Raw genomic sequence first — 14,566 nt, 5'->3', positions numbered from 1 at the left:
GATTATATATTTCTGTGGCATCTCTAGTCTTTTTTTATTCACCTACATATCCTTATGCCAATAGCACATTAACTATATAACATTAGCTTATTCATTAATTCTTGAAATCACGTAGCGTGAGTCCACCAACTTCCATCTGTATCAGTTTTAGAATGAGCTTCTTCATTTGTCCGAAAAAGCATGCTGGCTTTTAAGCATTGAAATCTATAGATCAAATTGATGATAACTGACATCTTAATAATGTTTGGCCTTCCAGTCCATAAATAACATATACCGCCCCATTTATTTAGGATTTCTTTCATTACTATTTGTTTCAACAGTAGGTTTCAGCATAGATATACCTAGTGGTGTGTGTGTGTGTGTGTGTCGTGCTCATGCGTGTGTGTATGGGCAGTTGTGCGCTATGGTAAATTATGATTATCTGATTTCAAATTCCAGTTGATCATATTTGTTATATTATTGGCCTCTGTATATTGGCTTTGTATTTTGCCTTTGCTGAAAACATTTACTACTGAAGGAGCTTTTTAAAAGATCTTTTTGTGATTTTTCTGTGTAGACTTCCCCTGTATCTTTCATTTTTATTCTTGTCATATTTCATTGGTTGGAACTTCCATTACACGCTTAAGGAGAAGTGCTAAGAGTAAACATTTCTGTCTTTTTTCTCAATCTTAGGGTTAAAGCATTCAGTCTCAGCTTTTTGTAGATTCATTGTATTAGGTTAATGAACGAATTTTGACTTTAGTAAAATAATTTTTTACTTTATATGATTGTGTGGTTTTAATTCTTTAGACTGTTTATATGGATTGCATCGATTAACTTTTAAATATGGGAACAGTTTGCATTCTTGGGATGAATCCCACTTATTCCTGATTTATTGTTTATATATTGCTGTGTTCTTTTTTTTTTTTTTTAGTAAGTGACAGAATTTATTTACTGCCAGTGCTATTTTTTTTATTTTAATTTTTTTTTAGTTTCAGGTAAACAAACACTGTAATAGTTAGACATTTATCATTTATATCCCTCACACAGTGATAACCTCCCTTACCCCCATCCACTACTCCTCTGATATTGCATACAGCCATTACATTTCCACTGTCTCTATTCCTAATGCTGTACTCTGCTTCTTGTAACCATATATATATATGAAATTGTAATTAACATTAATTATCGTTCAGCTTCAGGTGTACAGTGCAGTGATCAGGCATCTACATCATCCCTGAGGTGGTCTCACTAATGAGACAAGTATCCATCTGATACCCTGCCAGATCTTTACAACATTATTGATTAGATTCCCCAAATTGACTTTTGTATCCCCGTGTAACAATCTTATAGTTACTGATTTTGCTTTCTAATCCCCTCACCATCCCCCTTATCCCCACCCCACCTCCAATCTAGCAACCCTCAGTTTTTCCTCTATGTCTCTGAGACTGTTTTTGATTATTTCATTCATTTATTCTTTTCTTTGATTCCACATGTAAGTGAGATCATATGGTATTTCTCTTTCTCTGTCTGACTTATTTCACTTAACATAATGTTCTCTAGGTTCATCCATGTCGTTGCAAATGGCAAGATTTCATTCTTCTTTATGGCTGCGTAATACTCCATTGTATAAATGTACCACAGTTTCTTAATCCAATCGTCTACTGATGTGTATTTCGGTTGTTTTCATGTCTTGGCTATTGTGTACAATGCTGCAATAAACACAGGGGTGCATAAATTTTTTTGAATTAGAGTTTGGGATTTCTCCAGATAGATACCTAGGAGTGGAATTGCTGGGTCATAAGGTAGTTCCATTTTCAGATTTTCGAAATACCTCCATATTGTTTTCCATAGTGGCTGCCCAATCTGCAATCCCACCAACAGTGCACAAAGGTTCCCTTTCCTCCTCTTCACCAGCACTTGTTTGTTGATTTATTGATGACAGCCATTTTGACTGGAGTGAGGTGGTATCTTCGGTTTTTATTTGCATTTCTCTAATGATTAGTGAGATTGAGCATTTCTTCATATGTCTGTTTGCCATCTGTACGTCCTTTTTAGAAAAATGTCTCTTCATGTCCTCTGCCCATTTTTTAATTGGGTTGTTTGTTTTTTTGGAGTTGAGTTGAGCCAGTTTTTTATGAATTTGGAATATTAACCCTTTATCGAATATGTCTTTGGCAAATATCTTCTCCCATTCAGTAGCATCCCTTTTAGTTTTGCTGATGTTTTCCTTTGCTGTGAAAAAACTTTTTAGTTTGATGTAATCCCACGTTTATTTTTTCTCTTACTTCCCTTGCCTCGGGATATATCAGTTAAAATCTTACTCCGGGTAATATCCGTAAAGTTTCTTCCTATGTTTTCTTCTAGGAATTTTATGGTTTCAGATCTCACATTTAAGTCTTTAATCCATTTTGAATTTATTCTTGTATATGGTGTAAGAAGATGGTCCAGCTTCATTGTTTTGCATGTGTCTGTCCAGGTTTCTCAATAACACTTATTGAATAGACTGTCTTTACTCCACCATAAATTCTTGTTTCCACTGTCGTAGATTAAACAACCATATAGGCATGGATTTATTTCTGGGCTCTCTATTCTGTTCCATTGATCTATGTGTCTGTTTTTATGCCAGTACTATGCTCTTTTGATTACTGTAGCCTTGTAGTATAATTTGATGTCAGGTATCGTTATACCTCCCACTTTGTTCTTATTTCTCAAGATTGCTGAGCCTATCTGGGGTCTTTTATGGTTCCATGTAAATTTTAGGATTATAGGTTCTATTTTTGTGAAAAATGACCTTGGTAGTTTGATAGGAATTGTGTTGAACCTGAATATTGCCTTAGGCAGTATGGACATTTTAACAATGTTAATTCTTCCCATCTATAGCATGATACGTGTTTCCATCTATTTGTATCTTCTTTAATTTCTCTCTTCAGTGTCTTATAATTTTCTGAATACAGAACTTTACTTCTTTGGTTAAATTTATTCCCAGGTATTTTATAGTCTTTGAAGCAATTGTAAATGGGACTGTTTTCTTAATTTCTCCTGATATTTTATTATTGGTATATACAAATACAACTGATTTCTGATTATTAATTTTGTATCCTGCTACTTTACTAAATTCATTTATCAGTTCTAATAGTTTTTTGGTGGAGTCTTTAGGGTTCTCTCTGTAGAGTATAATGTCATCTGCATATAATGACAGTTTTACTTCCTCCTTACCAATTTGGATGCCTTTTATTTCTTTTTCTTGTCTCATTGCTATGGCTAGAACTTCCAGCGCTATGTTGAATAGAAGTGGAGAAAATGGACAACCTTGTCTTGTTCCTGATCTTAAGGGGAATGGTTTTAGCTTTTCCCCATTGAGAATGGTGTTAGCTGTGGGTTTATCATATGTGGCCTTCATTATGTTGATTTATGGTCCCTCTATTCCCACTTTCTTAAGTGTTTTTATCATAAATGGCTGCTGGATTTTGTCAAATGCTTTTTCTGCATCTGTTGATATGATTTTTTATTTTTCATTTTGTTAATGTAGTGTATCACATTAATATATTTGCAGATGTTGAACCACCCTTGCATACCAGGAACGAATCCCATTTGATCATGGTGTTGATCCTTTTAATGTATTGCTGAATTCTGTTTGGTAATATTTTGTTGCGGATTTTTTGCATCTATGTTTATTAGAGATATTGGCCTGCAGTTTTCGTTTTTTGTAGTGTCTTTGTCTGATTTTGGGATCAGGGTGATAGTGGCCTCATAAAAAGTGTTTGAGAGCCTTCTAGATTTTTTGGAAGAGGTTGAGGAGAATAGGTGATAATTCTTTTTTGAATCTTTTGTAAAATTCACCTGTAAAGCCATCTGGTCCAGGGCTTTTGTTTGTTGGGAGACTGTTGATTATTGATTCAATTTCCCTGGTGGTAATCACTCTATTCAGATTTTACGTTTTCTTTAGTTAGCCTTGGAAGGTTGTATCCTTCTAGAAAATAGTCCATTTCTTCCAGATTGTCAAATTTGTTGGCATGTAGTTGCTAATAGTAATTTCTTAAAATTATTTGTATTTCAGTGGTGTCTGTTGTCATTTCTCCTCTTTCATTTCTCATTTTATTAATTTGGGTCCTCTATGTCTCTTTTCTGATGAATCTGGCTTAAGCTTTATCGATTTTGTTTATCTTCTCTACAAAAAAACTCTTGGGTTCATTGATCTTTTGTATTGTTTTTCTTGTTTCTATTTCATTTATTTCCACTCTGATCTTTAGAAAATCTCCTTCCTTATACTCCCTTTGGATATGTTTTGCTGTTCTTTTTCCAGATCCATTTAGTGTGAAGATAAACTATTGATTAGTGATTTTTCTTTTTTCTTTAGGTAGGTCTGCTTTGCTATGAATTTCCTTCTTAGTACTGCTTTCACTGCATCCCATAGATTTTGGGTCATTGTGTTTCCATTTTTGTTTGTCTCAAGATATCTTTTGATTTCTTCCTTGATCTCATGGTTGACCCACTTGTTATTCAGTAACATGTTATTCAGCCTCCATGAATTAATGTGTCTTCCATTTTATTTCCTGTAGTTGATTTCTAATTTCATAGCACTGTGGTCAGAGAAGACAATTGGTATGATTTCAGTTTTCTTAAATTTATCAAGACTTTTTTTGTGGCCTACAAAACATGTGCTCTATCTTGGAAAATTTTCCAGGTGCCTTGAGAAGAATGTGTATTCTGCAGTTTTGGGGTGAAATGCTCTGAAAATATCGATTAAATCCAAGTGGTCCAATGTATCATTTAAGGCCGTCGTTTCCATATTGATTTTCTGTCTGGAAGACCTGTCCCTTGTTGTTAGAGATGTGTTGAAGTCCCCTACTATGACAGTGTTACTGTTGATCTCTGTCTTTATGTTAGTATTGTTTTATATATTTAGGTGCTCCTATGTTCAGTGCATAGATGTTTACTAGGGTTACGTTCTGTTGTTAGATCAATCCCTTTATTGTTATCCCTTTAGTGCCCATCATTGTCTTTTAATATATTCTTCCTAAAGTCTGTTTTGTCATATATAAGTATTGCAACTCCAGTTTTTTTCTCATTTCCATTTGCATGAAATATCTTACTCCAACACTTCACTTTCAACCTGTGTGTATCTTTTGATCTGAGGTGAGTCTGGTGTATACAGCATATACAAGGGTCTTGCTTTCTTATCCACTCAGCCACCCTATGTCTTTTGATTGGAGCATTTAATCCATTTACATTTAAAGTGATTGATAGGTACATAGTTATTGCCTTTTTTTTTGTAGTTAGATTGTTTTCATCTTCTGTTTTCAGAAGAAATTTAATTATTTCTTTTAATATTTGCTGCAATGCTGGCGTGGTGGTAATAAATTATTTTATCTTATTTTCTGGGAAGCTCTTTATCTCTCCTTCAATTTTAAATGACAGCCTTGCTGGATAAAGTGATCTAGGTTGTAGGCCCTTGTTTTCCATCACTTTGAGTACCTCCTGCCTTCTGGCCTCCAATGTTTCTGTAGAAATGTCATTTGATAGTCTTATAGGAGTTCCCTGTATGTAACCCGTTGTCTTTCTCTTGCCGCTTTTAGGATTCTCTCTTTGTCTTTAATCTTTATGTGTTAAAGACACTTTAACTATAATGTGTCTTGGTGTGGAGCTGTTTGGGTTTATCCTGATTGGAACTCTCTGCAGTTCCTGGGCTTGTATGTCAGTTTCCTTCATAAGTTTGGGAAGTTTTCGGACATTATTACTTATAATATGTTCTTGATCCCTTGCTCCCTCTCCTCACCTTCTGGTATCTTAAACCATTTTCATTGTTTTTAATTCTTTTTTCTTTTTGTTCCTTTTGGGTGATCTCTGTATCTTGTCTTCTAAGTTGCTGATTCGATATCCTCTGCCTCATCTAACCTGCTGGTTATTCCTTCGAGTGTATTCTTTATTTCAGTTATTGTATTCTTTAGTTCTCACTGGTTGTTCATTATGATTTTTCTATCCTTGTTTATGTCATCACTAAGCTCCTTAAACGATCTTATTATCAGTGTTCTGAACTGTGTCTCTGATAGGTTGTTTACCTCTATTTCATTTGTTTCCAATTCTGGAGGTTTCTTCTGTTCTTTTATTTGGGACATGTTTCTTTGTTTCACTATTCTGGCTGACCCTCTGTGTTTGCTTCGATGGATTACGTAGATCCCATAGGGTTCTTGGTTTTTGCTGGGTTTATTATGTAGTATGTATTCTTTGTATTTGACTTGCACCACTTCCTTCTTCTCCTGTGTGTGTGCTCCAAAGGTGACTCTTATGTTGTCTTTAATTGCTTTTGCCTTGTCAGTTGATCTTTAATTGCTTTTGGATTGACTCCTAGGCTGACTATTTCTGAGACTTGGCTTTACCCACAGTGGATGTTCTGCTGCGCGAAGGTAGACCACTTAATGAGGCTTGGCCCCTATGGGCTCTTGTCCCTCTAGCAAATTCCCTCTGGATGTGTCACTTGTAGGTCAAACCCAGTAATACTCTGGTTTAGTCTGGAGTTGGCCTCTGGGTGTGTTGAATCTTGTGCCTCTTGAGCTGGGCCCTGGAGTAGGGCAATTTCAGAACAAAGCAAATCATCAAGCACAGCAACAACAAGAACAACAACAACAAAGAAAAAAAAATACACTCACATGTAAAAACAACCGATAACCGACACTCAACACAGGCAAAAATATCAAATATACAAAAACAAAACAAAACAAAAAAAGCAGTGCCAGTCTTCACTTAAGCCCACCAAGTACTCTCCAGGTTGTCCTCTGCGGTACCAAAGAGTCCTCTGCGTCTTGTGCAGGCAGAGCCGGCCACCTGGTGCCCAGAGTGTCCCTGGGACTGTAGTTTTAGATGAGTGGGGCTATGGGATCTTGATGGTAATTTTTACAAAGTCAGTGCAGTGTCTGCCCTTGCCTGCACATACGCACACTGTGAGTAACACAGCCAGCCCTGTGCCCAGGTCTCCTGAGTCTTAGGGCACTTCTTCTGTGTGTGTGTGTGTGTGTGTGTGTGTGTGTGTGTGTGTGTGTAGAGCAGGAGATTTCTGAGCTGCTGAAAGCCCAGAGCTGTGTCTGCCATCTACTGCTGACCCCTTGGAGTATCTCCGCAGTTGTAATTTCCCTGCCTTAGGCAGGCCAGAAAAAGTGGGGGCTGGGGATGGAGGAGACCTCTCTCCCAGCTCAGCAGTGTGACACTCTTTCCACAGGCCAGAAAAGGTGGGGGCTGGGGATGGAGGAGTCTTCTTTCTCCCAGCCCATCAGTGTTACACTCTCCCCAGCCTCTTCCCTGGGTCAGAGCTGCAAGCTGGGTCTTCCTATATCCTGAGTGCTACAGCTCCTCTGTAATCTGACACTACTCAGTTCATGGACCAGCTTGAGTCTCTGGAAGGGCTGGGGTAGGATTAGGAGAGTGGGGGGAGGGGTCCAGGTATGGTGTTTACATCCTTTATCAGACCTAGCACCCAGCTGGAGGTCTCAGCTGAAGTTACTGCCTCAAGTGCTGGATATGCTGCTCTCTTGGCAGGAGAGATCAGCTGTGGGGCATAGGGAAAGAGCCCACCTCCTGTCTGTTGTGGTCTCTTCTGTACTGGGTCCCCCTGTGTCTCCACAGCTATAGATGCGGACCACAGTCACCACTCCGCTCCCTTCCCTCTTCCCCTGCTTGCCCAATTTGCCCACCTTCAAGTAATCCTCGTTTGAGTCTCTTAATAGCTGTTCTGTGTGATGAGCAGAGTCCTTTGATGGGTTATAGATGTTCAATTTGTGGTAAGTTCCAGAGAACTCAAGAAAACCACCTCATTGCCACCATTCCTATGACATCACCCCCCCCATTGCTGAGTTCTTTTAGCTTCTGTTTTTTAGTATTTTTGCTTTTATGTCATGGGGAATATTGTATTGGTCTATAGGTTTCTGGGGTTTTTTTTTTAATTGTCTTTCTTTTGTTTTGCTGTGAGGATAATACAGGCCTTATAAAATAATTTAAGAAATATGCCCACATCTTGAATGTTCTCGAACAGATTATGTAAAATTGATATTATTTCCTCTATAAATGTTTGGTAGAATTCACTAGTTAATACCATGTAGTCTGGGACCTGCTTTTTCAACTACATATTTTTAACCGCATGTTCAATTTCTTAAATAGATCTACATGAGTGACTTTGGTACTTTTTTGTTGTTTAGGAAATTTGTCCATTTTGTGTAAATTTTCAAATTTATAGCATAGTGTTTCTCTTAATATTTTTTATTATCTCTGTAATATCTGTTGTTTCAGTACTTATATCCTCTCTTGCTTTTATTTCTGATATTGATCGTGTGTTTTCCCATTTTTTTCTGTGTTGGTTTTTATCATTGTCAGGTTTTTTTTAATCTTTCCATAGAAGTAAGCTTTGACTTCATTGATTTTTTTCATTTTCAGTTTCATTTTATTCTCTAATATTTATTGTTTAATTCCTTTTCTATTCATTAGGTTTGCCCTCTCTTGGTATAGTTTCTTAAAGTGGAAGTTTAGCTAACTAGTGAGAGGTGGTTTTTTTTTTTTTCTAATGTGATAAATTTAAGCTATAAATTTATCTCTGAGTACTATCTTAGCTGCATGTGACAAATTTCTGTATTTTGAACGGTTTTTGTTTTCATTTACATCAAAATCTTAATGTTCTGTGAGACATCCATCGTCTTTGACCCGGGGTTTAATGGAACTGTATTAACTTACAATTATTTTGTATTTTTCCAGGTAACTTAGTGTTACTGGTTTCTAGTATAATTTCTCTATGGCTTGAGATCATATTTTATGTGATTGCTCTTCTTTATAATTGTAAAGATTTGTTTTACTGCCCAAAATATGGTCTGTCTTGAACACTTCATGTGCATTTGAGAATAATGTGGATTCAGCTTCTTTTTAATGTATTGTGCCTTTAGGTTTTGAATGCATGGCTTTTACAAGTGCTGCTTCATCTCTTCTAGCTGCATATTTGGCCTACTGTATCTTCCTATCTCTTTTTTTTTTAACTGTGCTTTTTTGTTTTTATTTTCCTACATGTTATGAGTTGGCCAGGAGTGCCCTAAATGAACAGATGTGTTGCTCCTGCCCATGCAGATTTCATAGAGTAGATAGGAATATGTTTCCAGGTGGAATTTTGGCGGTGACATCTTCTAGAATGTCTTCTGAATGGAAATTTCTCAGGATTCTTCATGATCTTTCCGATGAAGTCTTGGTTTGGCTCAAGGATAGTTTTGAAAGTGTGTGCAAATCCTTTTATATCTGTATTGCAACCATAGAGAAAAGATTTTGTTTTTCTTTTTCTTTTTTTTTTTTTGGTGAGGGGGTTGGCTTGAGTATGATGAATATTGTCAAAAGGATTTTCTGTTCTATTAGAGCACCTTTTTCTCAGATCTTTAGCTGGAAGAAATAGGCTTTTCTTGGAGGTCTTTTGTCTCTGCCTCTTGTTGGCTTTCGATTGCAAGTTTCTCTAGCACTTGAGCACCCCATATAAGATATATGGGAAGCAGAAAGAAAACTGGAATTCTCTTCCATGTCATTTCTTAAGTCCAGGAGTCCACCTTCTTTCCACTGTGTAGCATCTTCATTTGTTTCATAAATTTTTTGTTCCCCCATGAATTTCCAGTTGTAAGAGGGAAGACTTGAGAAGAATGGGGCTGCTCCATCTTGGACAGCACTGGAAATAACTCCTGTTTCCTCTTTTAAAACATAAATAAATAAATAACAACATGGATGGGGTAGAGAGAGATAAACAGAGAGACACTGTGTCTGTCTTTCTGTCTGTGTGCATGAATTCTTAATTTTGGAAACATTAACTGAAACTTTACAATACATGACAAAATATGTGGCTATAAGCTCCTCTCAATAAGAAATGTAAGATTCACATGATGTTTTCCATTTTTGTCATTTTAGGATATTACCAAGTTGATGTCCACATTGAGGGGAACCAGGAAAATCAAAAGAAACCTCTGTGGCAAGTAATACTCAGTGATAACAACACACTGAGTAAGAAAGGGCAGAAAGTTTTAGGAAAACCAATTAATTTGGATTTAACTCCACATTTTTCAGGAAAAATACCCTGTAAATGTAACTCTTGTAGAATGAATTTGTCACTTGTTTCTGAATTAATTGTTAGTGATAGAAACTGTTCAAGAGAGAAGGCTGATTACATGAATTTATATGAAAAGTTGCAGCTTGATATTAAACAAGAGAAAATTCATACTGGAGATCTGTCTTGCAAATATAATAAAAATGGGAAAGCTCTCAGTCGTACGAATAATCATCAGAAATTTCAAACACTGGAGCAGTCTTTTGAATGCAATGAACTTGGAAAATTTTTACATGATGACACTGTTCTATGTGTTACACCTCAGAGTTGTCTAACAGGGGAGGAACCCTGTCAGGATGATGAATTTAGGGAAAAATGTGATAAAGCAATTGTATTTAACCAAATGGGAGCTGGCACAAGAGAGAAACGCTTTGATATTAATGACTATGAAAGATCCTGTGACAAAACCACCATTGTGGAATACAGTGAAGTTCACAGGGCTATGACAAACTATGAATGTAATGAAAGTGAAAATAACTTGAACAGGAATTCACCCTGCACTCAACCTCAGCGAACTGTCACAAGACAGAGTGCTTTTGAAAGCAGTGTATGTGAAGAAAACTTGAGCCAGAGCTCAGTCTGCTCAGTACATCAGAAGATACAAACTGGAGGTAAGTTCTATGTTTTTAATGAATGTACAGATGTCTTCTGCCAGGAATTAGACTTTACAGTGCATCAGAGAACTCAAACAGAAGAGAAATTCTACAAGTGTGGTAAATATGGGGAATATGGTAAATATGGGGAATACTCGTATCAAAACTCACTTCTCAGTGTACATCAGGAAAGTGACATAGGAGAGAAGTCATTTGAAAGTAATGAATGCAGCAAATCCTTTTATGAGAAAGCACACCTCATTCAGCATGAGAGGACCCACTCAGAGGAGAAAACGTCTGAATGTGAGGCAAGCATGAAATCCTTTTGTTCAAATTCATACACTATTCATTATCCTGCTGCTCATATAGGGGTCAATCTCTGTGAATGTAATGAATGTAGGAAAACTGTCTGTCAGACGTCAAACCTCAGTGAACATCTGACTGTTCACACAAAGAAGAAACCTTATGATAACAATGAATGTGGGAAATCTTACAAGAAATCTGCCCTCTTAGTACACGAGAGAATACACACAGAGATGAAACCCTATCAAAGTAATAAATATAGGAAATCATTCTCCAAGATGGCACAGCTCAAAGAACCTCCGAGAATTCACACAGGAGAGAAACTCTATGAATGTACTGAATGTGGGAAAACTTTCTCCAAGACATCACATCTAGGAGCACATCGGAGAATTCATAGAGCGGAGAAACCCTATCCATGTAATGAATGTGGGAAAACTTTTTCTCACAAGACACACCTCAGTGCACATCAGAGAATTCATACAGGGGAGAAACCCTATGAATGTACTCAATGTGGGAAAACTTTCTCCCAAAGGACACACCTGTGTACACATCAGAGAATTCACACAGGGGAGAAGCCCTATGGATGTAATGAATGTGGGAAAACTTTTTCCCAGAAGACACACCTCAGTACACACCAGAGAATTCATACAGGTGAAATACCCTATGCATGTAGTGAATGTGGGAAAACGTTCTCCCAGAAATCATACCTTAGTGGACATGAGAGAATTCACAAAGGGGAAAAACCTTATGAATGTCATGAATGTGGGAAAACGTTTGTCTATAAAGCAGCCCTCATAGTCCATCAAAGAACTCACACAGGAGAGAAACCCTATGGATGTAATGAATGTGGGAAATCTTTCTCCCAGAAGTCGTATGTCAGTGCACATCAGAGAATTCATACCGGGGAAAAACCCTATGAATGTAGTATGTGTGGGAAAGCTTTTGCCCATAATTCAACTCTGAGAGTACACCAGAGAATTCACACAGGTGTAAAATCCTATCAATGTAATGAATGTGGTAAAACTTTCTCCCAAAAGTCACACCTATGTGCACATCAGAGAATTCACCGAGGGGAGAAACCTTATGGATGTAGTGAATATGGGAAAACTTTCTACAAGACATCACACCTTAGAGCACATCTGAGGACTCGCACAGGGGAGAAACCCTATGAATGTAGTATATGTGGCAAACTTTTTGCCCGTAATTCAAACCTTAGAGTACATCAGAGAATTCACACAGGAACAAAACCCTATGAATGCACTGAATGTGGGAAAACTTTCTCCCAAAGGACACACCTGTGTGCACATCAGAGAATTCACACAGGGGAGAAACCCTATCGATGTAATGAATGTGGGAAAGCTTTTGCCCAAAATTCAACTCTCAGAGTACACCAGAGAATTCATACAGGGGAGAAACCCTATGAATGTAATGAATGCGGGAAAACGTTTGTCCGTAAGACAGCTCTTAGAGTACATCACAACAGAATCCACACCAAAGAGAAAAAATAATAAATCTGGGATATCCTAAAGGAACTCATACAACACAGTGGAGAAGCTCGTGGCATATGGACTGGCAAATTGTTTAAATATTTGTTTTTGTGCTAGGCACATAGCCTGTCTAAATTTCCCAGTCCAGGTGGGGCTGGTCATGGAATATGATGTTATTACATTTAAGCTAAATCGGACCTTAAAATGTCCCTTATATTGTTCCTATCTGTATTATACTGGAATGTAGAAATTTCCATGGCAGACTTTGGTGCTGTGTACTGAACATAGAACAGCAGGTTTAAAAAGCTAGAGTCTGAATAATTGGGTGAAACAGAATCCCCCACTGACAGATCTTCACCAGTTTATTTTGTTTGTTTGTTTGTTTGTTTGTTTGTTTGTTAGGCAAGATTTAAGTTTCTACTCTGTTGAGCTCTTAAAGATTTGTGTCCATTGTTTAAATGCATGTAGTTTAGGCAACTATGTTAAAGGGGTATGAAATGCTATAAATATAGTAAATGTCAGAAGACCTATCAGGATTCAGCTTATCATTGTACTTCAGAGACTTCACATGAGAAAGAAAACTGTCAATGTTCTGAATAATTAGAAGACTTCGTTAAAAATCAGAGAAATCTGAAGGAAAAACAAAAGCCTTTACCACCAAGTAAACTTCACTAAACATGAAATAATTAAGATTATCCTAAAACCTTGTATTTTGATAAATGTAATTTTTGAACATATACTGAGTTTGCATCAGATAATTTTTTGAGGAAATGTATCAATTTCAGAATTAAAGATAAATTCTTCACCTAGAACTGATGTACCAAAACTTGTGATTTATATGTAATACTATGTTTTATAGTAAATACAGAAGAAAATATTGACCTATGTGCAAACACTGTGGAATGTGAAGTTTTAAAGATGGAAGAATAACATGAACTCTGTGGACAACACCAATAAATGTTTGTGACTAGTCTCTGAGCTATGTGATACATCTGTATGAGGATGTAACAGATTTCATTACTGCTTCTAGTAGGAGGCAGTAACCAAACCTACTCTGGACCTATTCACTTTCCTTTTTTGAGTGATAGTCTGTGTGCTGCTTCTGTTGGCTTCCCTCAGCTTGATGCTGTTAGACTTTCGCCTGCCTGCTATGTCTGAATATCAGTCTGGCCCCGTGTTTCTAGGACTTTATCGATCTATGAGATTTCTAAAGGATTCTTTGTGTGTGTGTGTGTGTGTGTGTGTGTGTGTGTGTGTGTGTAGTGGATGGTGATTCTTACATGCTTTTTGGCTTTTCATTTTCATTTTACGCCTGCTAGTGGTTCATTTTGTGCTAATTAAATAGGAAGTCTTTGGGAGACAGACTTTATCACTTTGTGAGGGGTGTAAATGTCTATTACATTGTTTTGTGTACCTGAAATTAATTAAATAAATAAATAAAAAAGCAAGTCGTCTTAGCCCCCTTGTTTGCATGTAGTCTGAGCATCCTGTCTAGGATTTTTGCAAGCCCGTGATGCTTGCTCACACTGCGACATTGCAAACCAGTTAATTTCTACCGTTCTTGGATAGCGAGGTTTAGAATTGGAATAAAATCAGAGCTACTTTCATGTCAGAAGTACCACGTTGGTATTGAAAAACACTCAATTTTGGGAAAACAATGTAGTATAGTCTTAACCAAGGAAATATTTTGTCAGTCCGTCATCATTTCGGGTTATATGGTTTGGTCAGCACAGAGAAAGAAGTAACTAAAATTCTCCTTTTTAAAATCTGGACCATTGGGCCAGCTCGGTGGCTCAGGCAGTTAGAGCTCCATGTTCCTAACTCCAAAGGCTGCCGGTTCGATTCCCACATGGGCCAGTGGGCTCTCAAACACAAGGTTGCCAGTTCAATTCCTTAAGTCCCACAAGGGATGGTGGCCTCTGCCCCCTGCAACTGGGATTGGGCATGGCACCTTGAGTTCAGCTGCCGCTGAGCTCCCGGATGGCTCGGTTGGAGCACGTCCTCTCAACCACAAAGTTGCCGGTTTGATTCCCACAGGGATGGTGGGCTGTGCCCCCTGCAACTAGCAAAGGCAACTGGACCTGGAACTG

General features: G+C 37.5%; 1 protein-coding gene across 1 annotated transcript in view; it reads left to right on the top strand.

Moving 5' to 3' along the window:
- Window positions 1–13,926, top strand: part of LOC308499100 (uncharacterized protein) — a gene marked incomplete at its 5' end in the record, with an annotated part of 29,641 nt that extends 15,715 nt beyond the window's left edge. Inside the window, one exon of the mRNA XM_081051939.1 lies at window positions 9,898–13,926. Within this exon, the coding sequence (XP_080908065.1) occupies window positions 9,898–12,497 (2,600 nt within the window). The 3' untranslated portion in view covers window positions 12,498–13,926. The remainder of the gene's footprint in view (window positions 1–9,897) is intronic.
- Between the last annotated feature and the right edge of the window lie 640 nt (window positions 13,927–14,566).

This window comes from Rhinolophus hipposideros, assembly GCF_964194185.1.
Source record: "Rhinolophus hipposideros genome assembly, chromosome: 6".
NCBI classification, from domain to species: Eukaryota; Metazoa; Chordata; class Mammalia; order Chiroptera; family Rhinolophidae; genus Rhinolophus; species Rhinolophus hipposideros.
Note: the sequence above shows the minus strand (reverse complement) of the source record. Positions and strands in the feature narration are given on the sequence as shown.